The sequence below is a fragment of the Corvus cornix genome, chromosome 10, assembly GCF_000738735.6.
Source record: "Corvus cornix cornix isolate S_Up_H32 chromosome 10, ASM73873v5, whole genome shotgun sequence".
NCBI lineage: Eukaryota > Metazoa > Chordata > Aves > Passeriformes > Corvidae > Corvus > Corvus cornix.
The window spans coordinates 18,668,415-18,693,258 of NC_046340.1; the positions used below are offsets into that span (position 1 = coordinate 18,668,415).

General features: G+C 53.2%; 2 protein-coding genes across 7 annotated transcripts in view; both read right to left on the reverse strand.

Annotated features, from left to right (window-relative positions):
* Positions 1–10,616, reverse strand: part of PPCDC (phosphopantothenoylcysteine decarboxylase) — a 29,283-nt gene extending 18,667 nt beyond the window's left edge. For 5 of the 6 annotated variants that reach the window (XR_005602750.1, XM_010412302.4, XM_010412300.4 and 2 more), the window contains exons 1-4: positions 10,375–10,616; positions 8,355–8,519; positions 3,510–3,605; positions 504–632 (exon numbers count right to left, since the gene is read on the reverse strand). Coding sequence is in view for 5 of the 6 variants with exons in the window: in XM_010412302.4 (XP_010410604.1) it covers positions 504–632; positions 3,510–3,605; positions 8,355–8,507 (378 nt within the window). In the remaining variant the exon portion in view is untranslated. The remainder of the gene's footprint in view (positions 1–503; positions 633–3,509; positions 3,606–8,354; positions 8,520–10,374) is intronic. The other variant, XM_010412303.3, reaches the window with a different exon arrangement.
* A 1,254-nt stretch (positions 10,617–11,870) lies between these two features.
* On the reverse strand, positions 11,871–19,181 carry SCAMP5 (secretory carrier membrane protein 5). Its single transcript, XM_039557943.1, is given in 9 exon segments — positions 11,871–13,908; positions 13,911–13,965; positions 13,967–14,026; positions 14,136–14,253; positions 14,414–14,515; positions 15,168–15,324; positions 16,991–17,119; positions 17,390–17,466; positions 19,043–19,181. Coding segments are annotated over 8 exon segments (705 nt in total). The 5' UTR covers positions 17,397–17,466; positions 19,043–19,181; the 3' UTR covers positions 11,871–13,831.
* Between the last annotated feature and the right edge of the window lie 5,663 nt (positions 19,182–24,844).

Genomic DNA, 24,844 nt, shown 5'->3' on the forward strand with positions numbered 1-24,844 from the left:
CCAAATCCTCTGTAGCTGAGACTGGGAGGTAAGTGGGAATGAGCATGTTTGAAAGTCTGTGCTATGTTAGGTGAGGGAGGTGGTGAAGTAGCGGGAAGTAAAGTTTTATCTGATCTCACAGGTGTCTTTCCAGATTGCATTGAAAAAATGTAGAGGAACTCAAAAGTGAGTGAGTGTTTGTTTGTGTGTATGAGTGACAGAGAGAGGATGGAGGCAGAAAGAAATACCACCCTCCAGAAAAAGCAGGGAAGACACAAAGCAGGGACTGGGAAATAAGATGAGAGACTGACAGAGCTGAGGAGTGGGAAGGGATGTAGGTCAGGGAAGGAAAGAGAAGGAGCAGGGGAGCCGTGCTGGAGAAGAGAGAGACGAGCAGATGGAGGGGGAGCAGAACATGCAAATGTCACTGTTCGTGATGCTGCAGAAGCACCAAGATCCCCGGAAGGCAAGGTCAGGCAGTCCTGAGGGGTGGGAGCAGTGGCAGGCAGAGCCCAGGTACTCACCAGCAGGTTGTCACAGATGCCATTGGCGACCTTTGCCAGCGTGTTGGCATCCAGAGGTGCCACCACCATGAGGTCAGCCCAGCGCCGGAGCTCGATGTGCAGGACGGGGTCCGAGCGGCCCTTCCACAGCTGCGGGGGAGAGAAGATGGGGAGCACCAAACCCTCACACACCTCATCAACCCCACCTCAGAAAACACAGCTCCTGCGCTTATGGAGCACAGTTAAGGGATGGTAGCGTATCAGCGGATGGTGGGATCCTTTTCCCACAATTCACACTTCTGACTACCACAGGTTTCAACTCACAGCAAAGAGCTGTCCCCATCCACAGCATCCCTTAGCTTTGGAATTATTCCTAAGAGCTCCATCCCACAGCCTGCTGAAGCCAGGCAGGCCCAAAACAGGGGTACGTTTCCTGGGGAACCCAGGTGATTTATAAGCTTCACATTGAAGTGAAGCTGCCCACTGGCTTCTCATGAGGTACAGACCCCTAACTTAACAAGTCACTTTTAATCACCATGCACAACCCTACTCACACATACAGCAGCAAAGGAAACCCTCCTAAGTACTGCAGGGAACAGTGTCCTGTTGGCTTTCTCTGAGATGGATGAGGTTTATCCAATTTGGCACTTCCCTCCTCTCTTGGAATCACAGAACAGTCTGGGTTGGGAGGGACCTTAAAGGTCATCTTGTTCCACCCCCTTCCATGGGCAGGGGCATCTTCCACTGTCCCGGAATGCTCCAAGCCCAGTCCAACCTGGCCTGAACACTTCCAGGGATGGGGCAGCCACAGCTTCTCCTTGACATACTCCTGAGTGAATATTTCTGTTTTCACTAAAGCCCTGAATTGCTCAAGAGAACGTACTGGGAAAGAGTCCTGAGAAGCAGCAAGCAGCACCAGGCGCTAATTCCCCAGAGGACAACCAACCACAGGCCAGCACGGGGTGCATCAGGGCCACAAAGTGCTCCTTCTCTGAGTCACGGGAAGCCACAACAAAAAGGCAGCATCCGAAAAGCTGGGGCTTCCTGAACACCTTTCCCACCTCCTCCACTCACTTCTATTCTTTCTTGTAGTTTTATTGTCAGAGTGAAGTATCTCTCAAAGAGATGCTGAGCACGTGTCATGATCCACTAATACAAGCGAGGGTCGTGATGGTTCATTTATTGATCTCAGAGTGCAAAAGGACACAAGGGATTTCAGTCTTAATCAGAACAGTGCACCTTTATTAAGTGCTCACAACACGGTAATGCGATAGAGGAGAGAGAGAGAGAGAAAGAAAACAAAGTAAAAGGGTAGAGAGGAAGAAAGGGGGGAAATAGCTACCAATGGATGAGAAAGTCCTCGTGGGTCTCCTGCCAATAGATTTGCCTTCTTTCCGTGGGGAGATCTCCTCTCGGTTAATTTAGAAAGTCCCTTTATAGTTCTCTTTAGAAGCGAGGGGCAACTGGCCAAGAGGTGGGGGAAATCTACAGCCGTTGTTATGGGGCCTGTTGCTTTAGGAAAACAGGTACAGGACAGGTGGGACAGGACAGGTCATTCCTTTCCGCTTCAGCGCAGTCCTTCCCGCCTGGGCAGCAAGAACGGCACAGTCCACTGTGACCTGCACTAATTTCCTCAGGAATGCGTACCAGTTCCCAGCGGGCACACCCACAGGCAACACTTGGCAGACATCCCACCTCAGCCAGGCCAGGACTGCTGTGCTCAGCCTCTGTCCTTGGTGATGATCGTGAGGCAGATGAGGGATCCTCAGACTGTCTCTTACAGCAGGCTGTCACAGTGAGCCCAGAGGAGGCCACCAAGTTGATCAGAGGGATGGAGCACCTACCTCCCCTACGAGGAAAGGCTGAGAGAACTGGCATTGTTCAGCCTGGAGAAGAGAAGGCTTTGGGATGAACTAACTGTGTCCTTCCAGTGCCTGAAGGAGCCAGCATGATGGAGGGAGGCTATTTACAAGGGCCTGGACAAGAGGAAATGGCTTCCAGCTCACAAAGGGCAGGGTTAGATGGGATATGGGAAGAAATTGTTCCCTTGTGAGGCTGGGGAGGCCCTGGCACAGGCTGCCTAGAGAAGCTGTGGCTATCCCATTCCTGGAAGTGTCCAAGGCCAGGTTGGAGCAACCTGGAACAGTGGAAGGTGTCCCCACCCATGGCAGGGGGGTGGAACTGGATGAGCTTTAAAGTCCCTTCCGACCCAAACCATTCTCTGATTATTTCCCACCACAAGGGCCCCGTGCCTGCTCTCCAGTGTGCCAGCAGATCTCAAAGCCTGTCCTGCACCTCTTCTATCACCCCACTGAGGGCTCCTCAGAAGTAACTCCCCGAGGCTGCAGCATCCTGGGATCCAGCAGACATCCACCAATCCCTGAGACCGGCCAGAAAGTTTCCTGGCCCTTACCACTGGCATGTTTCTGTCCACTTAAAAGCAATGCTCACATATGAGGGCATTGGCAGGAGTAGGGGTAAGGAAAGATCACCTTGTGCTCGGATCAGTACAGCAAAGCAGGGATGAAATGTATGGAAAAACAAATCTTGATCCTTATACAATGAATCTCTTCATACTCAAGGACTCTCAAAGTGTCAGTAAAACTGCAGTCAGGAGAAAAAGCCATTTCACAGGGTGCAGAGATGTTCACAGCCCTGACAGCTGAGCTAAGGAGAACGAAGCTGCTGCCTCCGTGACAAGAATGACTCATGACAAGCACCAAACACGCTCACCATGGCTCTGCAGTGGCTGTCTTGACATTTCCTGACACTCCCCTCAGAGCAGCTGAGCCCAGGGTGGAGACAGTCCACTGTTACCCTCCCCGCCTGCTGCAGGACAAAATCCTGCAATGCATCAGGGCAGCCTCTCTCTTCCTCCTCATTTACAGCATGTTCTTCAAAAGCCACATTCCAAATATACATTACTAGACCAAGGAGTGAGTCTTGGCCCAGGTTTAAAAAGGAACTAAGTGTAGTTTCTTGCAAGAAAACTTAAGAGGGATGCTTCTATTGGCAAGAACAACTCACCTGCCACTCCTCTTCATCACCATAGAGGGTCACAGGAATCTCCTGGGCATTGTAGAAATGTTTTGCTCTCTCAGTAGTGACCACCTTCACCTCAAGCTAAGCAGAAAGAAAAAGACCAATGCTTAGACTTGAGGACAATTTGTAAAGTTTTGTGGCTTCTCAGAAAGCCTCCCCTCACAGCTGAAAGGCCAGGCCACCACAGACATCCACAGGAGCCACAAGCTCATTTCATGTCAACCTAAAGCAGGCAGGTCCTCACCGGAACCTCTGTGTAGGTATGTTCATAGCACAGGGTTTCTGTGCAGCAAAGCAGTGGCTTCCACAAAGAGAGACTGGGTGAACACAGGAGAGTTCTCTCAGAAACCTCAGATAAACCTGCAAAGCAACTGGAACCTTCATTTATTGGTTCCTACCGGGGAAAGCCTATCCCATCCCTCAGGTGTTTGTCTGACACACACTGACAAAAGGTGCTAAGGTGAACCTCCCACTTCCCCCTGCAGAAATCTTCACAAGTGGAAAAGGGGGCTTTTCCCCATTTTCCACGTGTCCTGCAGCTCTGATAAGTATTGCCAACAGCTCCTGCCACATGCAGTGAACCAGAGGTGTCCTGCACGTACCATGATCAGCCAGTGTCCAAGCGGCTCTGCATGCCCTGACTGCCCGTGCAGGACATGGAACGGCATTTCCAGCCGCAATTCCTCCCAAGGATGTTCCTTAAACCAGTCAACAGGCAGGCCAACACATGGATGGAGCACTCTCCACTGGTAATGAGGAAGATGAACCTCAGGCTGCTGCTTACAGTGAAAAATACCCCTTTTCCATGGGTCACAGAACCCACTGCAGGGTTCTCTTGATCCAACAGTGAGATGGAGAGAAACCAGCCCTACCAGCAGCTCCTTCCTGCTGGAAAACTGTGCCTGGAGGTAGAAAACTGATGAGGCACTCGATGTGTGCACTCCTTGCTACAACCAACTGCTGGAAACCTCCAAGCTCCAAGAAGTTCTCTGCACAGCAGCAGTGATGTGACAGAGTGCGGTAACCCAGCTCCCAACACCATTTATTCCACTGGGAATGGGGCAGTGTTGGCTCCTTGCATCCTATGTGACTAGAATAACAGCTGGGAGCAGCGGAAAATCCCAGCCTTTGCATATTGCGGCCATTGGTAATTTTCCCCATCTTCTGAAGGAAAAGTGATAGGATAACACAGCTGCACATAACATGGTTTTGGTACTGTTTTTGCCTCTTCTAAACGTCTGCTCTTCTCAAAGCACCCCTGACTTGGAATCACAGGTGTTTGCAGTGTTTTTGAGTGTGAAGATCGCACTCACAGGCATTAACTAACTGTACTATTTCCATGCTAACCTCACCCCACAGGAAGCTGCTCGAGCCAAGCAGCGACACCCACAAAGGCGCTATCGCTGCTCCGCGGGCCTCGGGCGAGGTGTTAACCTCAGTCTGCGAGAGAATTTATTTATCTGGGGGGTTTAAAGGGCACTGTGCAGTTTGAAGGAGGAGGATGTCTGCTCTCTGAAATGGTACCATTAAAAAAATATTTATTTCTTCCAAGCATAAGCCCAGGACTAGGGAAGAGCTCTGGCTATCAAGCACCGCGTCCAACCATTCCAGGCCAGAACATTCCAGAGGGATGTTCAAAGAGTCTGAATGCTGGTGGCTGAAATCCCACCACCCCCTAGGAAATGAGTAAAATATTCTCCCTAGTGAAGGCTTTCTGCTGGGGTGGACTCCTGGTTCCCTCGTTCTCAGCAAGTCCATCAAGTTCCTCCAGCTGTGCTGGAAAGAGGTCAGTGCTCTCAAGATCACTTTAGCCTACATAGTTTATTCTTTCTATTTACCTGGCACACCCTCTGTTTGCCTGTGGATATCTTAAACAGCAAAGGCAGTCTGGCCACACTCAAACTCCCTCACTGGAGACAGTTTAGATTAGTTAGAGGTCTTCGTGGCTTAAGCCAAATCTCCAAAACAAACTTTACCACAAAACTGCTCTCCTGTGTTCAGGCAACACTGCTGGTCTCTGATAGAGGCTTCTCCTGGCACAGCCCTTTCTGCTCGGGGTAAGGAGGTGCACGGGGTTATTTTTTAACAGCTTTCTCAGTGTTGATAGCAAAATCTTTCCAGCCAGCCTGAGCACAAGAGCACGAGCAGCTCCTCTGTTAAATGGCACCTACAAGCTCAGGCAGAGGCTGCCTGGCAGGTGCACAGTGAAGTGACAATCTGTGATTTAAACCTGAAGTACATCCTGGAGCTTCAAGAACAAAACATTTTACCCTCAGAGAAGTTTGTTCTTGCCTCTCTTTATCATAGGATCACAGAGTGGTTTGGATTGGAAAGGAAATTAAAGGTGTTCCAGCTCCACCCCCTGCCATGGGCAGGGACATCTTCCACTGTCCCAGGCTGCTCCAAGCTCAGTGTCCAACCTGGCCTTGGACACTGCCAGGGATCCAGGGGCAGCCACAGCTGCTCTGGGCACCCTGCGCCAGGGCCTCACCACCTTCCCAGGGAACAATTCCTGCCCAATATCCCATCTATCCCTGACCTCTGGCAGTGGGAAGCCATTCCCTCCTGTCCTGTCACTCTAGGCCCTTGTCCAAAGTCCCTCTCCAGCTCTCTTTTAGCCCCTTCAGGCACAAGAAGAGGCTCTAAGGTCTCCCCAAAGCCTATTACCAGCCAATATCCTCCCAATACAATTTTTGTCATTGTGTTCCTGCCCAGCCACTGAAAAACTCTGGGAACCAGGTGTGTGAGATGATGAGACACTGCTGTCTCCCCCCACACCAGGTGCAAGGGCAATAACCTGCTGCCATCTGAATTTCCATCTGTGAAGATGAGTCAAGAAAAAGGCAGTGAGCTGTAGTCACATCCACTGGCACCCTCGAGGAGGTGTTAAAGGTTAATGAGCAGCAAAATCACTCTGCCAAGTCTTTCACCGCAGACCATTTCAGGCATAACATCAATTTAAACTAACCACTCTGGTTGCAAGCCTGTGACCACATCTCCTCTGGTATCAAACCCTTGTCTCTGCTCCTGCCCTGCCTCCTTTGTAAAGTTCTGCTCCAGCAGTAAAGAAATTGATGCAACAGTCTTGTGCAGGACTCAACAAACTCCATGGGAAAGTTACACTGACTCAGCAGCCCTTGAAATCACAGCAGAAATGAGTGAATAACTTTGATTAATAAATTGTTATAAACTCCTGGATGCCTCACTTGTCGCTGTTGGGGCGGTCACGACACACACGGACAGTGCCTCCTTCGAGGGCCAAAAAGCCATTTGTTAAACAAAGCAGCCTCTTTTATGCACTTTTTGTATGTTATCATTGGTGTTACAGATTCACTGGCTGCTGAACTACTACAATAGACTCACTGGCTATTACTAACTACAGCATGCTACCGTTGGCTACCTATAGCATAAGAATTCAAGCACTCAGAAAAATAACAGGTGCAGATATGTTGCTGTTTTCTCCTTCTACTGTTTAACTTTCTTGCTTCTGTTGATATTACATTCTCATGGGTAAAAACTAATTGCTTTTCTTCTCACGGGCTTTTCTCACAGTCCTTCTCTAGCCAAAGTAACAGGCCGGAGCCATGATTTTACAAAGGCAACAAGGCCTTCATTTTATAAGGTTTTACTTAAATGCCACATCACTTTTGCTTTTTCTGCCCTCAAACCAGCGGCCACACAGTCTGCACTGGATGTCACAGACCTCTGGGCCTGCACAGTGTGTTTGAGTCCAGCTGTCTGCAGCTTTTAATTATGAAACAAACACTCAGAGGGAAGCAAAGGTTTTGACCCACGTTCCTACCATGGGTCATCTGCATTCTGCCTGTCACCTGCACAGAAGGGCATTCCAAGCTCCAGGAGCAAAGGAAAATGAGCAACAGCCAAGCTAATCTGAGAGGGAGAGGCTTAGAAGATCCCTATCTCTGGTTCTGGGCTGGTCACCCCAGTCCTTGGTGTCATTTTTCTTTGTCCTTCTTACTTCAGGCTGGGACCTTTGACCTCACTAATTGCATCAGGTCCAGTCATAAATTAAGTGAGGCCTCACATCGCCACACACGCCTCACCTCCAGTACCCTTTCCAGCTTGGATATCAACATCGACCACACAGATCAGCACCTCCTCTGCCTCCACTCAGTGCATCCACAAGGTAAAGCCTCCCAAGTCATCCCAAAGGATATTCAAGAAGCAATCTAATCAATAAATCTGCAGATTTAAGTGCACCCTCTCGCCCCATCACTCTTTTATTTCACGGCTCCAAAATATTTCCTCCGTGTCTAAAAACCTACAAGTTTGCTATGTTTAACTTTATTCTACAGCAGGAAAGAGCATATTTCCCTCCCTGATCAGTCACCAGTGGCCTCTGCTGGGCACCTCTGTTACTCCAGACAACAAATAGTAAAAAAATACCACACAGACACATATAGCAGCTTGTGTTTTCTATTTCTGGTTCTCCAAGGTCCATTTTTCCTTTCTGGATCACACAGCTGCGTTTACATTTGGGAAATCCACATCCCACCTATGGACAACTGCAACATCCTGGAGATTCCAAGTTTCAGAAGTATCACCTCTGTCTGCAACACCACACCTGCTAACTTGACTGACAAGGACGAACTCCAGAAAAAAAAACACCCAAAGCAAAGACCTTTTCAAGTATGAAATGATAGGGGAAAAATAAAAGAATTTTTAAAAACAGGTGGAATCCTCCTCACAGAAATTTTCAAACTAAAAGGCCCCAAGGAGGAACTTGTCATTTCAGCAGAAGCCACATGATCTCTCCTCAAAACCAGGGTAACTCCAACTTCACAAAGCTCCACCAACAGCTTCACTCACCCCAGGGATTTTCAGCAACTCTGCGATGAGCAGGGGCAGCTTCAGGGCAGCCACGCTTCCAGTCACTCCCACCAGGACACGGAATTTTTTCTGTGGCACGGATGAGCTGCTTCCTGCAGGAATCCCCGGTTCTGGCAGGGAGATGGGCTCCATGCTCCAATCAAACTGTGCAGGCACAGGAGAACAAAGACACTGGACTAAGGCTGCCTCCAAGCACAGCAGGGCTCCAACCCCAACATATTGCCAAGGGCACGGATCTGAGCCTGGACTCTGCAGGACCCAGAAGCACCCAGAACACTCATCCCACAAAGATTTCGAGCACCAGCAGAACTTTAAGGTCATCGTAATGTTTAATTACATTTTTCTTTTGGGATACTGGCAAACAGACTCCTAAAACTTGAGCAGAGAGGCCAAAATGTGCCCTGGTAAAGTTTGTGCCCTCAAAATTAAGACTCTCACATTTTGAGCATGGTCCAGAATTTAGGACAGATAAATAAGCAAATCTGGGATAAAATTTTACACCAAGTTCTGTAAAGACAAACAGCCCCCTGTTGAGTTGATTTCCCTTTGCACTCTCTGGTGATTAATGCACAGAGATGTCTTAATAATTAAAAATGTTCCTTACTGTGTTCCTAAATATTTACAGCAGCACTAGAATTTAATCCCTAGCAGTTCGAATTCAAGTCTCCTGTTTCCACACTGATAAAAATCAGAAATCAATGTTTTGGTGAGGAAATCATTGGAATTTACATGAGTATCTCAAATATCATCAATTAATGACTAATTAGCAAAGAGTAAATTCAGTTCTTGAAAAATCATTGCATTCAGTAGAGTTTGTTCCGTTTTAGTGATGTCCTTGTTATTCAAACTAAGTTGCTTGGAATCACTTTGGGTGGAAAGAAGATGGACATGTTCAGGTTGCCCTGATTTTGGGGATCAGCTCAGAGGTTGGAGTGAGGGGGCTGGATAACCCAGAGAGAGGAATTTCACAGGATCACAGACTGGTTTGGGCTGGAAGGGAAACTAAAGCCCATCCAGTTTCCCCCCCTGCCATGGGCAGGGACACCTTCCACTGTCCCAGGCTGCTCCAAGCCCCAATGTCCAGCCTGGCCTTGGGCACTGCCAGGGATCCAGGGGCAGCCCCAGCTGCTCTGGGCACCCTGTGCCAGGGCCTGCCCACCCTCACAGGGAAGGATTTCTTCCCAACATCCCATCTAACCCTCGAGTCACTCCAGGGATGATCCAACAGCAGGTTAACTGGGATCCTCGATGGGTGTGCAGCAATTCCCCGGAATTCTGCCCCCCTGACCCAGCACAGACACCCCTTCTAACCCTTCACAACACCAGCACGGTCTTCTTCCACGCTGTGCTCAGAAGGAACGTGCTTAACTCCAACCCCAAAGGTTTCTCAGTGTGTTTAAAAAATAACGCTGCCAGGATAAAAGCCCAATTTCAGCTCTGCTGATTAGCAAGGGTAATTAAGAGGTGAGGAAACGCAGCAGCACATTGGCTGAGAGATTTTAATGCTAACACCATGCTTCGCATATTTATCTATATCTAATTAAAAGCAGAAAATGATTATTTATAAATAATTAAAATTATTATCTACTTCAAGCATCCTTAGGATGTTTCCAAAACGCCCCTTAGCGATTCCTAAACGACAATTAATTCTGCCAAAGCATCCACAAATTAAAGCCTGGGTGTTAAAATGTGAAGTTTTAAGCAGGAAACTTTCAAAATGCTTATAAATGATAAAATATTGACAAAAAGGAGGATAAAAATGGTAGAATTATAAAGCAATTATTAAAACGGTAAAATAATGTTAAATACGTAAGATAACGGTAAAAACGGTAAAATAGTAAAAACTTTTAAATGTTGCAAATTAAAAAATAATGGCAAAAACCAGCAAAACGGTGGTAAAAATGATAAAATAACGGCAAAGGATTATAATAAAAGCTGTATATGTAACAATATATGGAATATAACGATTAATAAGTGCTGGGCCGCGCTTTCCTCTTACCCAAACACAGCTGTGGGGAAGCAGCCACTAGAAAACAAGCAATTGACAGGCCCTTAAGGGTTAATTGAATCGACTTTTAATGCGGTAGTGATGCTGAAAACGGCTCCAAAAGGCCGCACAACAGCACCGCGAAACCCCGGGGGCTCCCAGAACGCAGCAAACAGCGCTCCAAGGCGGGCCGAGGGAGGGCCGTGAGAGCCGCGGGCTCCGGGCGGCAGCGGGGCCGCGGCCGGCGGGCGGAGCGGAAGCCGCGGGGGGTGCCGGGAGCTGCTCGCGCCCGCGGCGCTGATTGGTGAGTGCTGCTCGCGCCCGCGGCGCTGATTGGTGAGTGCTGCTCGCGCCCGCGGCGCTGATTGGTGAGTGCTGCTCGCGCCCGCGGCGCTGATTGGTGGCGGAGAGCGCGCGCCCGCACAGCGGGCGGGAGGAAGGGGTGTCATGGCGGCCCCTCACGGCCCGGCCCCAGGTTATGGCGGCTGCGCTGCCACCCGGGAGGGCTCTGTGCCCCGCTGTGCCCCAGTCGTGCCCACGCGAGGGATCTCGCCAAGGGCAGGCGCGCGGCTTCAGGCTGCTCAGGAAGTAGTCTAAACGGGGATTCTGGCTCATGGCAAGGTTTAGGAACGCAACAAAGGGCAACAAAACTCGGCGTAGAAGGCGTGTGGGGCACAGGGTCGAAGAGAGGGTCTGAGGGCCCCTCAAGTGACAGGGTGATATGTGAGCCCAGGAAATTGTTACAGACCAGGAGTGACACCTTTCCTATGAGATTCAGGGCAGCCACACAGAGCTGGCAGGGGAAAGTGGGTTAAAGGACTGAGTATTTATTGTCTGAGGCACAGACAGGACAAGGAGGAATGGCTTCCCATGCCAGAGGGGCAGGGTTAGATGGGATATTGGGAAGGAATTGTTCCCTGGGAGGGTGGGTAGGCCCTGGCACAGGGTGCCCAGAGCAGCTGTGGCTGCCCCTGGATCCCTGGCAGTGTCCAAGGCCAGGTTGGACAGGGCTTGGAGCAAGCTGGGATAGCAGAAGGTGTCCCTGCTGGATGAGCTGTAAGGTCCCTTCCCACCCAAATGATTCCGTGATTATGTGGGCATGACAGATCGGGGGCAGCACGTGGTCCCCAGCCCTCTGCCGATACAGCTCAAATGCAGCAGTTATTTGGACATCCCTCTGATACTGGCTACGAACAAGCAGCAAGGAAGGCTGAGAGCTCTGCTTTGCCGGCTGCAGGACGTGGAAAGTGACAGGGAGACCTCAGGAAAACCCCAGGTGTGTTCTATCCCTAGATACCTCTTGCCCAGCAGCAGGAACACCCCACCTTTCCCACCCCGTGGGCTTCAGGAGCACCACGCTTTGATCACAACCACATCAGCCCCACCTGGAGCAGGGACAGCTTACAAATAACCAAGGTGAGAACAGGGGTCGAGTTTCCCACCTGGCTGGAGCCACAGGGGCAGCATTTCAGCGCTTACACACTCAGGAGACACATTGGAGAGGAGGGTTAGGTGCTGAAGCAATGTCTGTTAGTTACAGCTCGTTACAGTTATTATTGATGCATCTTATTGTCAATGCCAAAGGTGAAGTCACTTAAACCATCATTTCTCAGACACGGATGACAGAGCACATGGTTTGGCAGAGTAAGTTTTAGGCGAGCTAGAAATGGATTGCACAATATTTAAACCTGATTAAGTACATAATAGGCTTAGCAAAGGATTACTTTTCTCCTGACATTTTATACATAAATATATACACACACACACAGACAGGCATTTTATCAGTAGCTGCATTTTAGTCTGGTCAAGAGACAACTGCCTATTGCAGAATGACTGGAGTGATACCCTTAAAAAGGAAACTAGGTGTGCTTTGCTGGAGAAGGTCCTTTTTGGGGTGATTCTCAGGGGTAGGGGTCACATCCAAGCATCACTGGAGGGCTGGAAGGGACAGATAAGGGCTGAGACTTGCACAGTCCTGGCTGGTGGCACACTGAGCTCCTTCCCTGTGCCAGGCAGGAGGTACTGGAGCCAAGGGGCTGGACTGGATTCTGTTTGGGCTGCTTTTCGAGGACTTGGAGAAAAATTTGGCTTATTTAAAGTGCATTTAGAGTTGAAAAGCATCTCGGAGAAGTAGCTTTCCCTACTCCTGCCCTGCAGCATCCATCCCATTTATGCTCCCACTCATCATCTTTTCCAGGGTGTGCCAGTCACCTTCCCCCAGTGGTGTTAGTCTGAGCTCAGCTGCCTCCTGCTAGGGTGCAGGATCATTATTTAATGTCCAACATCCCCAAATTGGGCAGGGATTCGGGCCTGACAGGGATTTCTACACCAGGAAAACACACGGCCACATCTCACCATGCTTTTTAGGAGCGCAGGTGAGCAGGAGTCCTTCCCTCCAGCCTGGAGGTTTCCTTAAGAGCCTTAAATTAGCACAAACCTCCAAAGCTAACAGGGACAAACCTTGGCCTGGCTATTTCCATGATCAGGGAGACTGCTTGGATGTGCTGGGATAGGGGGTGGCAAGATTTGACCCGCAGCCTTGCCCAAGAGTAGGTCCTCTGAGGAACGCTCTGCCGCTTTTACAGCTGCTTTTCAAAACAGAAGCCTTTAAAAAAAACAGACTCAGGATGCAGAATCTGGAATGGGATGGTTGTATCCCGCAGGGAAAACCTGTCCTTGCTCCCCAACACACACACACGCATACACACACTGGTCCTCCACGTCAAAGTGTAAACTACTCACTTACAACACCACACACTGAGAGAAGTTGTAGATCCTGAGCCAGGGTGTAGATTAGGAATCTCTTGGCTTCCAGCATATCAACAGCAGGATTGAGGGTTTCTTTTTTTTTTTTTTCCCTTTTTTTTTTCTTTTTTTTTTTAAATGCTAAATCAGCCAGCCACCTGCTAGTTAAAAACCAAAAGAAAAAAGGAGAATTCCCAGGATTGCTTGCCCTTGCTGAGACAGTGGCAAGTGGCTGGACACTACCAGCTGAAAGAGAAAACTCACACACGTCAAAAACCCGTGGTTCAGGGCTTATTCCAAGAAGGAAGATGGGTGCTGGTTGCTGTTTTTCCCTTTTTGGGGGTGTGGGGGGGGCTTTTGGCTGATGAGGTTCTAACATACACCTATCACCATAGTAATTAAAAAACCACCACCGTACACTATTCCACAGGGAAAAAGAAGACACGTGAACGGACACTGACTACCACGCACAACAAGAGCCCTGCAGGTCAACTCACGGCCTCTTCAGAATGAAAAAGAAAGGAGAAAAGAAGAGCTCAAGACGAGAAAAAAAAAGAAAAAAAAGAAAGGAAAAATCCCAAAGGGTCTCGTTACAAAGACGGGAGAAGAACCACCATTATGGTACACTCCGACTTTCTGAGATAGCTGCAGAAACTCGGCTCAGCCTTCCTCCTCCCTTTTCCCCCCCCAGCTCTTCCTCCCGAGGACAGAGTCCCGCTGCTGCTCACATCTCGTTGGAGTAGGTGTAGTTGGGGGTGGCCGAGTACTGCGTCTCGTGCTGCATCATCGCACCCTGCGCCGCCCCATGGCCGCGTTCTGGGCCGCCTGCTGCACGTGGGGGTTCTTCCAGGCCCCCGTGGGTCCACTCCTCCTGCGCTTTGCTGAAGCTCCCGCCGCTGCCCCGGTAAAACTTGTGCACCTGCAGGGAAAATCCAGAGGGGCTGAGCGCCTGCAGCCGGCACAGAGCTGCCAGGGTGGTGGCGAAGGCCACCCAAAGCAATGTGGAACCCCGGTTTTTCCTGCCGTACCATGGTGAGAGCAATGAAGGAGAAGACTGCCATGGCCGTGAAGAGCACGGTGGGGATCAGCATCACCACAGCCGAGCCCACGTTGGTCCCAAAGAAGGAAATCGCTGCAATCCAGCCACTGCAAGGAGATGGAAACAACCGGTTTGTTCACCAGCTTTCCCAAAGTGCCAGCAGCCCTCCCAGCTCCTCAAACCATCTTCCCCAAGGAGAGAACCAGTAAGGAGGCTAAAACACCACGGTGACCACCCTCGTACCCAACAGGGCCGCATTTTCCTTACCAGACCCCCCATCCAGGGATCCCCACTGCCTGGATGATGCTGATCACCAGCTGGGCCATGAACGTGAAGAAGAAGGCCATGAAGCTGAAGGAGCTGTCTGTCCTGCAAGAGAAGGCTCAGTCACTCCTGCACCTCCATCCCCGCTGCACTCCAGGGGAAGGGAGATGCTCCTACGTATCAGAGCTGGCTGTGGTTTAGCAGGAGGGTGATGAAAAGCAAAATTAAAGGCGAAGGAGAAACTGCAAGAGGCTGAAAGTGGTCAAAGGGCACCTGGGAAAGGCATGGGGCACCAGACCCTCCCCACAGCTCAGTCAGCTGGGCTTGAGGACATCTGTGTTGGGACACAGCTCTCGGCTCACACCACCCCATGTGGGGAATAAATACACCCTCAGTTCTCTAGATTTGGGGATTGACCTCAGCACCATGGGTAATCCATACCAACACCTCAAGGACTCGTGGGAAAATATAAAAGATGCTTCAGGGATAAGAGGGAAAGTGGCATCTCAACTGCATCCTCACCACTGTCCCCCACCGCTGCACAGAGGCACACGGAGAGTGTCCTTACATCGCCTGATTGGGGGTTTGGCCCCCAGGAAATCCCAAACACTCTGGTTTTGAAGGTTACAAAGTCAAGCTAAAGGGCTGCACAGAAAGGAATTCCCCCAGTTAGTCAGGCAATGCCCCAAGCTAAACACTGACCGTTTACGAAGGAAAACAAGGCAAAAAGAAGCCAGGCTCAGGTGCGACCACTTACTTGAAAGCTTTGTAAATAGGTCTAAACCAGCAGACATAGGAGCAGGGCGTAAAGAGAATGAGCCAGAGAATTGCCAGTCCAAAATTTACAGCTCCGCCGCCTCCAATGAGCCACGCGAGGCAGCCCACGAGATTCACCGCCAAGGTGATGCTGTTCACTGCAAACACACACACACAGAGCAGAGTAGCGCGGACGCAAGGGTGGCACTGACACACCAAGGACCCCGACCCCAGGGTGGCGGCCTCAGGGTCTTGCCCTAGCTGGACTTCCCTTAAATTAAGCTGGGAGCACATTCCCAAGCTGGCTGGGCCAAAGGGGGCCAGGTCTCAGCTGAGTAACAGGAGGAATATCAATGTATCACTCAGAGTTGTAATTCCCTAAGCAGTTCCAGGGCTCTGAAGATTGGCAGGAGTCACATCCTCCCGCTCCTGTTGAGCCGGGACACGTTTCCACTAACAGGAGGAAACTGGAGGAATCGTGGTGAAGTTTTTTGCTTGCTCCAGATACATCTTTGCTGAAGGAGCTTGTGCAGGAGCTCCCCGAGCACCACTGAGAGCCAAAATCCTGAACTCCTGACCTCGCCTCGCCAGTTCAGGGGGTGACACATTACCCTCGCCCACCCCTGCTTGGGATCAGGCCACACAAGGGCTCCGACTATGAATCCCAGCTCAGCAGACACAGGACAAAGCAGAGAAGGCTCAGCTGCATTCTGACGCCTCCGAGTTCGGAGAATGATTCATTATTTCGACGAGAACGAAAGCCCTCCCACCGCCGCCTGCCTGAGAGCTGCAGCTGGCAAGGGAAGGAGCTCAGCTGCCCGGGCTGCCCTAAAGGACATAGAGGGACCTTCCAGCCACTCTGTGCTGGGTGTCTGAGGGGCTGTTGGGGAGAAAATGACCGGAGAGGAGCTCCGGAGGCAGAAACCAAGGGACAGCAACTGGCTGTGGAGCAAGGACCAAGCTCTGTTACATTAAGAGGAAGAACAGCCTGGTTGGGATGGGGAAGGAATTGAACACCCCCAAGAGAGCTTCCCTGGGGAAGCACAGCTTTTTTCCTGCCACTCCTTAAACACACTAACCCTCCTGACATGATGAAGCTACCCCAGGGTCACCTTCCTGACGGGACACAGCCCCAGGGATGCCAGCCTGGGGCCATGCCAAAAGCAGGAACACACAACCTCTCCGGTGTTAGCTCAGCTCCTCCTAACCTGCCTCCAAAGCACAAGGCACTCCCTGGGCACTGATGCTTCCAAAGTTCAGGGGAAATAAATGCCTGATAAGGAACTAAGTTCTTCTAAAAAGAAATTAAATGCTGGTGCACAGCTGAGCTGTGCATGTTTCCACTTGGAGTGTAACCTCTGGCTCTATTCCCTGCCCAGGGTTGGTGAAGAAGAGAGATCCAGGACAGTTTGAAGAGCTGGAAGCTGGTGACAGCTCTGTTAGCACAGCACGGCACACAGAGGCATGCAAGAGGAACAGGCAAGCTCCGGGAAGCCTCAAGCTCCACGTTTTGGGGAGCAGGCACACCAGCCTTCCAGTCTGAGCCGTCTCCTCCTTACAGCAGGACATCAACATCACCACCAATGGCCCTGGGACACTGAGCCAGCTCCACAGCTCCATCCTGGAGGCTGGAAGGGCTGGGATCCATGGGATGCTGCAGCCCACCTCTCATTCCTGAGTTTTAACAGGAGATACCAAGGCCTGGAGGGGGAGAAGGGCTTCCCCTGACCTTGCCCTGCCCTTTCAGCTGGTGGCTCCCAGCGGAGCAGCAGCTTTGGAGAGGCAAACAAATCCCACTGGAGCCATTCCCACCCAGCTACTCACGCATCCAGAGGTAGTAAAGCCGCTTGGCCATGGTCCGGTGCTGCGGCGGAATCTCCGCATCGAAGTCCTGGTAGAAACATGGCTTCAGGGGGATGAACTTGGGCAGGGGAGGGAAGTTGTTCACCTTTTCTGCAAGGAAAAGTTTCACTGGCATCAGGCACTGCTCAGAGCTGAACAAAAGCCAAGGGGCTTCCTAAATCGCCCCAAGAACTGACAAGGTTTACACAAAAGTTAAGGATTTCCCATGGAAACCGCCACCAACCCACCCCAAAGGATCAAATCCAGCTCTCACTGGCCACACAGATCCTGCAGCCAAGGACACCCACCACTCCACTGGCGACTAACAAGGTGACATTATGGCCAGTAAAGCCCATGATGGTCTTCAGAGCCCCCCCGTACCTGCCATGCCAGCACACGCTCAGCCTCTCTGCTCCTCAGGAAAAATACTTGGGAAAAACGTGGGAGCTTTAGCAAAGCTGGAGGAGAAAGAGAGCAAATGTGATTGAAGTGGTCAGGGACCTCTGCAAAAGCCTTCACCTTCCCCCCTTGTTCCAAAACAACTCAAGGACAGCAGTTTGCTTCACTTCTGTGACACTCTGGACTGTCACACATCCAGGCTGGCACCTAGCTGGCAGCGCGATAAATCCTGGCTCCTCTGGCTCAGGCTTATGTACCAGTTAAGGAGGAAGATTACAAGAGGATCCAGTGATGTGGGGCCTCCCACTCCCAACTGACCTACATCCAGGACAGGGCCAGGTAGGACAGCAGGGAAAGGAGGTGGCTGTGGGCAGTTTGAAACCCTCAATTTCATTACTTGGCCCCAGAAGAACTCTTTAAACATTTTTATTATTATTGCTGAATTCTAGCACAGGGGACTGACTACCTGGCTGCCTCGTAGCTGCCATCTCTGCAAGCCCAAGCCAAAAACAAGGCCAAAAAGGGAGCAGGGAAATCAGAGCAGAGAAATCAGCTGGAAAAAAAAATAAATCAGTGGCGATTGTCACTAATGAGTCACTTGAGTGCCTGGCTTAACAATTACTCATGTCATTTGGCACCTCATTCCAGAGCATGCAGGTGGGAAAGGGGGGAACTCAGCATCCCAGGACCATCCCAGGACCATCCCAGATGATTCCATGCTCAGCTCTGTGCCAGAAGTGAAAATTAAGGCAAATTAAAGCAAAAATTAAGACCTGAGGTTTTAAATAGAAGCGTGAAGATGGCGTATCCCCACCTGCCTGCAGGTTTTGCCCTCTCCCAGTCATCCAGGCAGAGCTGGCAGCAGCCAACCCATTTCCCAGCACACAGGGTCCTGGCAGTTGGTGCCTGGGGCTCCCGGGAGGATTTGGGAGGCTCTTTCTAGGGGTCTTTTCCCACCCTTCAGCGCCAAAGACACAGGCCAGGCACCCGCCGGCAGCCCCCGAACGCTTCCATCCTGCCGGTGCTACAAAGACGAGCCCCTCGGGCGCGGTGACGTTCCCCCGGCCGCCCCTAGCCCGTGTGCCGGCAGCGGGGTCACACGGCCAGGCGCCCCCCGACCCGACACCTGCGCCACCTGGGGCGAAAACACCGCGATGTGGATAAATCGGGTGGGTTTTTTGCAAAATTAGGGATATGGTGGAGGGGTTGGAATATGGTGGAGTGGATGGGAAGGGGGGGGGGGGGCTCATCACATGGGTGATGGCACCGAGAAGAAACCCCTCTGGTGCGTGGGGTGGGTTTGGGGAGGGCAGGCAGGGCTCGGCCTCGCCGTGGATCGCTGCCCGTGCGTTTCCACGCGTGAAGGGCTGCGTGCCCCACGCATCCTCACCTCAAAGCCGGCGCAGCCTCCCAGCAGCGGCCTGGATCGGGGAGAAGGGCGGCCCAACCCCCGCTCGGTCCCCGGTGCACCCACGCGTGTGCAGGGTCACCGCGGCTGCCCCCACGCCGCGCATCCCCCCCCGCAACTGGGGTGCGGAGCGGGAGGTGGGTGCAAAGGACGGTCAGCCCCCTCGGGGGCAGCGTCCAGCGCCCTCACCCCGAGGCATTTCCCTTCTTCACAGCCCCGGCACTCACCACGTGATGTGACCCGTCCCGTCCCGTCCCGTCCGGTCCCCGGCGGGTGGCGGCGGCCGCCCGCCCGCCCGGTGCTGCTCCTGCCGCAGCGACCGCGCTCTCGCGAGACTCCGGCGCCGCCGCCGCCCGGGCCATGGGCAGCGCCGGGATCTCGCGAGAGCGCCCGCCGCTGTCCAGGGTCCTGATGCCCCCGGACGGAGGGGCGGGGCCGAGTGGAAGGGGCGGGGCCTACATTGGGGGCTCTATGGGGCTGGGGGCTCCATGGGGCTGGGGGCTCTATGGGGCTGGGAGGGCTCTATGGGGCTGGGGGCTCTATGGGGCTGGGGGCTCCATGGGGCTGGGGGCTCTATGGGGCTGGGAGGGCTCTATGGGGCTGGGGGCTCTATGGGGCTGGGAGGGCTCTATGGGGCTGGGGGCTCCATGGGGCTGGGGGCTCTATGGGGCTGGGAGGGCTCTATGGGGCTGGGGGCTCTATGGGGCTGGGAGGGCTCTATGGGGCTGGGGGCTCTATGGGGCTGGGGGCTCCATGGGGCTGGGGGCTCTATGGGCTGGGAGGGCTCTATGGGGCTGGGGGCTCTATGGGGCTGGGAGGGCTCTATGGGGCTGGGGGCTCCATGGGGCTGGGGGCTCTATGGGGCTGGGAGGGCTCTATGGGGCTGGGGGCTCTATGGGGCTGGGAGGGCTCTATGGGGCTGGGGGCTCTATGGGGCTGGGGGCTCCATGGGGCTGGGGGCTCTATGGGGCTGGGAGGGCTCTATGGGGCTGGGGGCTCCATGGGGCTGGGGGCTCCATGGGGCTGGGAGGGCTCTATGGGGCTGGGGGCTCTATGGGGCTGGGAGGGCTCTATGGGGCTGGGGGCTCTATGGGGCTGGGGGCTCCATGGGGCTGGGAGGGCTCTATGGGGCTGGGGGCTCTATGGGGCTGGGAGGGCTCTATGGGGCTGGGGGCTCCATGGGGCTGGGGGCTCTATGGGGCTGGGAGTGCTCTGTGGGGCTGGGGGCTCCATAGGGCTGGGTGCTCCATGGGGCTGGGGGCTCCATGGGGCTGGGAGTGCTCTGTGGGGCTGGGAGTGCTCTGTGGGGCTGGGGGCTCCGTGGGGCTGGAGGCTCTATGGGGCTGGGAGTGCTCTATGGGTCTGGGGGCTCTATGGGGCTGGGAGTGCTCTATGGGGCTGGGAGTGCTCTGTGGGGCTGGGGGCTCTATGGGGCTGGGAGTGCTCTATGGGGCTGGGGGCTCTATGGGGCTGGGAGGGCTCTGTGGGGCTGGGGGCTCCATAGGGCTGGGAGTGCTCTATGGGGCTGGGGGCTCCATGGGGCTGGGAGTGCTCTATGGGGCTGGGGGCTCTATGGGGCTGGGAGTGCTCTATGGGGCGGGGAGTGCTCTATGGGGCTGGGGGCTCTATGGGGCTGGGAGTGCTCTATGGGGCTGGGGGCTCCATGGGGCTGGGAGTGCTCTATGGGGCTGGGAGTGCTCTATGGGGCTGGGGGCTCCATGGGGGCTGGGAGTGCTCTATGGGGCTGGGGGCTCTATGGGGCTGGGAGTGCTCTATGGGGCGGGGAGTGCTCTATGGGGCTGGGGGCTCTATGGGGCTGGGAGTGCTCTATGGGGCTGGGGGCTCCATGGGGCTGGGAGTGCTCTATGGGGCTGGGAGTGCTCTATGGGGCTGGGGGCTCCATGGGGCTGGGAGTGCTCTATGGGGCTGGGGCTCTATGGGGCTGGGAGTGCTCTATGGGGCTTGGGGGGTTTTAGAGGGATGGGATTCTGCGGGGCAGCGGTGCAGCAACCCCTACCCAGGGCATGGCAAGCACTATGTGTATAGAAGACCGCCCTCTGTAGGGCAGGAGCTCTGGGGGACAGCCCCTGGGAGGGCACACAGGCTCCCTGTATCCAGGAGGCAATGAGAAGCCAGCAGGTCCCACCAGCAGGGCCAAGTTTGGGGTACTCCATGTACCATTCTGGTAGCAGTAATTAATTAATGGCTTGCATTAAGGGCAGAGGATATATCGATTGCTTTTGCCAGCGATGCCAAGGTTAGGATGCAGAGGGCACAGGAAGGGACTAGATTGATTCACAGATGGGACAGGGATCAAAAGCTCCTAGAGGGGATATAAATCCCAAGTCAGCCTGAGGACCCCATAGGTTGTGTCCTTTGTCCTCAAAGTCATCACACAATGGAGTTCTGTGCACACCACTTGGACCTCCTGCCATAGTGCTTGTGAGAATATCAGTGGAGTGTTATGAAAATTACTTTATTTGACAACCAAATCTTCCTCCCTTCCCAGAGTCCAACCTTGAGGGTCATGGAGGGGCAGCAAGGACAACATCCCACCATGGGAAGATATGAACAGCTGGGCAAGGAAGCAGCCAAATCTCTTTACACCAGTGAGTCCTGGTGGCCAAACCCCCTCGGCAGGAGCACAACATTGCTTTGGGGATGCAAGGAAGGAAACCTGGCAGGAACAGGGAAAATGCCTGCTTCACAGATGGTAAAATAAAGGGAAGCAGGAAAACCAGCGGGCCACAGATGACCCCATAGCAGGGGGCCCAGCTGTCCACCCTGATCCTTTCTGGGTCTTGGACCCTGAGCTGTTCCCATAGAGAGCAGAGACCCCTGCACATCCAGCTCCATGCCCTGCCCAGCAGCAGGGAAGGAAAGGGAGGAGGGGATGGGGTAATGGATTCCCTCTCCTGCCAAGCACTGGGGCTGCTCGGAGCCTTGGAGAGCTGTTCGAGCTCTGCCTGTGGGCACTGAGCACCCTGGAGATTTGGGGCTGATTTCTTGTCCCTTATTTCCTATCTTTTGAGCATTCTCTCACCTAAATTTCCTCCTCACCTGCATCTCTGCTGCCTCAGGTCCCCCAGCACCTTCCCATCCCACTGAGGCTTCAGGACTGGTCACCTACAGAGCTAATCCTTACCCTCCGCACTACCACATTCCTGTCTGCCTGCAGGTTTCCCAGTCGGGGATATTCAGGAATCAAATGGATGTGTGCTCCCCTCCTTCACAGGGATTGCCTGGAGAGCCAAGGGATAGCAGAGGGAAGAGCCTCCCTGCCCATCCCACACTCCATAAGCAGGGCAGGCTGAGGAGGATGGGCAGGTCCAAAGAAAAGGCTGGATCAAGCAGCAAATTCCCAGCAAGCAAACAGGCTCAAAAACAAGGAAATCAATCCACAGGTCCAGTTTAGGGTCAGTCTGTAGGTTGGAGTCCAGACCAGCTGCAGCTGACCCAGAGAGCAGTCCTGACACAGCTCAGATTAGGACCAAGATCCCTGGGTTGAGCTTAAAAAGAGCTCCTGGGCCACAGGCAGGGTGTGGGTGGGGGTCCCAGGTGGGGTTGGTGAGGAACATTCAGGTTTATTAATGCCCTCAGGGTCCTTACAATATCTCTCTGCTCATCATGCTGGAGCTCTGCAAAGGGATTTGTCTTATGAAAGGGATTTTTCCCTTTTCTTTTACTGTTGGGCTATTCAAAATGAGGATTATCTTGAGCTCTGTAATTTTCTGCTTACCGTAGGGATAAGGACTCAGCCAGCAGGGAGCTCCAAGGGTTCCTCTGGCATTTTGATAGCCCCTGCACCCTGGGGTGCATCATCAGGGGGCTGCTCCTGGGAAGCAGCAGCTCCAGGACCCTGGTTAGGATTGGGGCAGGGGATCCCTGCAGCTGTGGCATCCTGGGGGTCCCTCTGTACCCCTTCTGCCGGGGTTACAATCAGCCCTGGCATCAGCCTGCTGCCGAGTGCAACGTGATGAGAGAGGCTGAGACCTGAGCCGGGCCGATGTGACGCAGAGATGGGCGATGGCACCGAGACTTTCCTTGTATCGGATGCTTCCACTTTCCGTCCTGTTCCTGAGCAGGGCCACCTTGGATGAAAGAAAATATAGAGAGGGCAGGTGGAGGACAGGGGGCTCGGGTTACTGCTCCTCTCCAGCTGCCCTGATCGCCATTAGGAATATGTTTCTGGAGTTTTTTTCCCCACTTTTCCAGGTTTGGCTGGGCTCCATGCCGTGCTCAGCAGCCCTCTCCGTTCTTGCCACCACCAGCTCTCCTCTTGGCTGCTGTCCCAAATAGCTCTTCCAGTCTCACACCTCCTGTGGGGTTGGGACCAGGCAAAAGGGTCCTGCAGGGATTTGCAACTCCTCTGGCATGGGGTTGGAATGGCACTGGGAGGCTCAGAGAGAAACTGTAATGGGAAAAGGGAAGAAGAAACCACTCCGTGGGTCCCACTGGAACCAGAGTGGCTGCTCAGGAAGGACAGACGGACAATACTCAGGGTGTAATTCCTTTACTCTTATTTTTTCACCATTCCTGCCTTTCTCGTTTGCTGCTTCTTCATTTTAAAGGACTCCCCATCCTCCTTTCCAGTTTTTGTTTGCCTGATCCCCCACGGCTGGAGCTGTCTGTGCCTTTGTCCCCCCATCCCTGCTTTTCCTCTCCCACCCTGCTGAGCTCATTTCAGCTATTCCTTGGCTTGGAGTAACCCATCCACTCTGTTGTCCTCCAACAAATAAGCTGACAGGCTAATGAATGGCTTCGGATGGTAATTAGCAACGGAGTTGCTAATAATGAATTTCATTTACATTTTAAGTGCTGCAGAGGGAAAATAAGCCCCTGTCATTAATGGCCCCCCTGCTCCCAGCGCAGCCTTGCCCTTGGGGGGAGCGCACCCTCTGGAAGCCTTTCCGTGATTGCACCTCTCCCGCCTCCATTTCGGAGGCTGCGATAAGCAGAGTTCGTTAAGCAGCAATTAGAGACGGGGGAGAAGCTGCTGCTGCTTCCATCGTCCGATGGTGGGGAAGCGCCACGATGCCATGGAAAATGGGCCATGGGAGGCAGGAGCTGGTTCTGGGCCAGGAAAGAAGGGCTGGATGGTTCAGCCAGCACCAGGGATTCACGTGGCTTGCCCAGAGCCTTGGAGCTGTCAGCCCTCCATGTCCATGTCACCCTCCCAGGGTACCTGGATAATGACCCTGAGGGATTTCTCAGTCGCTAAAATCCTTCCCGATTATTTCCCCAGGGGTTTAGCACATTTTGAAGGCAGGAATTTCCCTGACGTGTTTAATCCATCCCTGCCTGCCTGAGGAAGGAGCCAAGTGCCTTCTGCAAGGATGCCATAAAGTGTTGTCAATGGAAAGATGGAGAAATGTCATCGTTTTGTCTTGCAGTGAGGAATCCACGGTGGGAGCACAGGGAATAGGTATGCTCACTACTGCAGAGCACCAGAAGGGACTTAGGAATGCTCAAAGCCTGGATCTGGTGCTGGGAGTGAGCCTGGGAGCACTGCCTGCGCTGCCTCAGTTTCCCTCTCTGTGCCCAAGGGGCCTCAGGGAGGGTTAGATGGATTGGGAAGCAATGCTCTGCATCTCCTGGGGTTTTCCAGCACACTGCTCATAGATGGAGGATCCCATCCCATCCCATCCCATCCCATCCCACTGCCCGCAGACCCCCCGCCCCAGACCCCAATCCAGTGGTTGGATCAGGGGGTGTCCCATATCCACCCCCAGAAAGCTGCTTTGGGGACCACGGGGATGTGGGATTCACCCCGGATGGGATGTGACAGCCACATCCTGCCTTCACCTCCACGGACACGGGATCGATTGATTTATTTATTCATGTATCTTTGCAAGCCCTGCTCCAAGTGAAACCAATCCAGGGGCCTCCAGAGGCCGATAAGATTTGACTGCAAGTCAATACTCACATGTCTTTCCACTGTGCAATGATCCCCCGGCCGGCAGGGCGGGAGGGGACAGGCAGGTGACAGGGGCGGGCAGAGGGCCAGCCTGGGGCAGGGATGTCGCCTC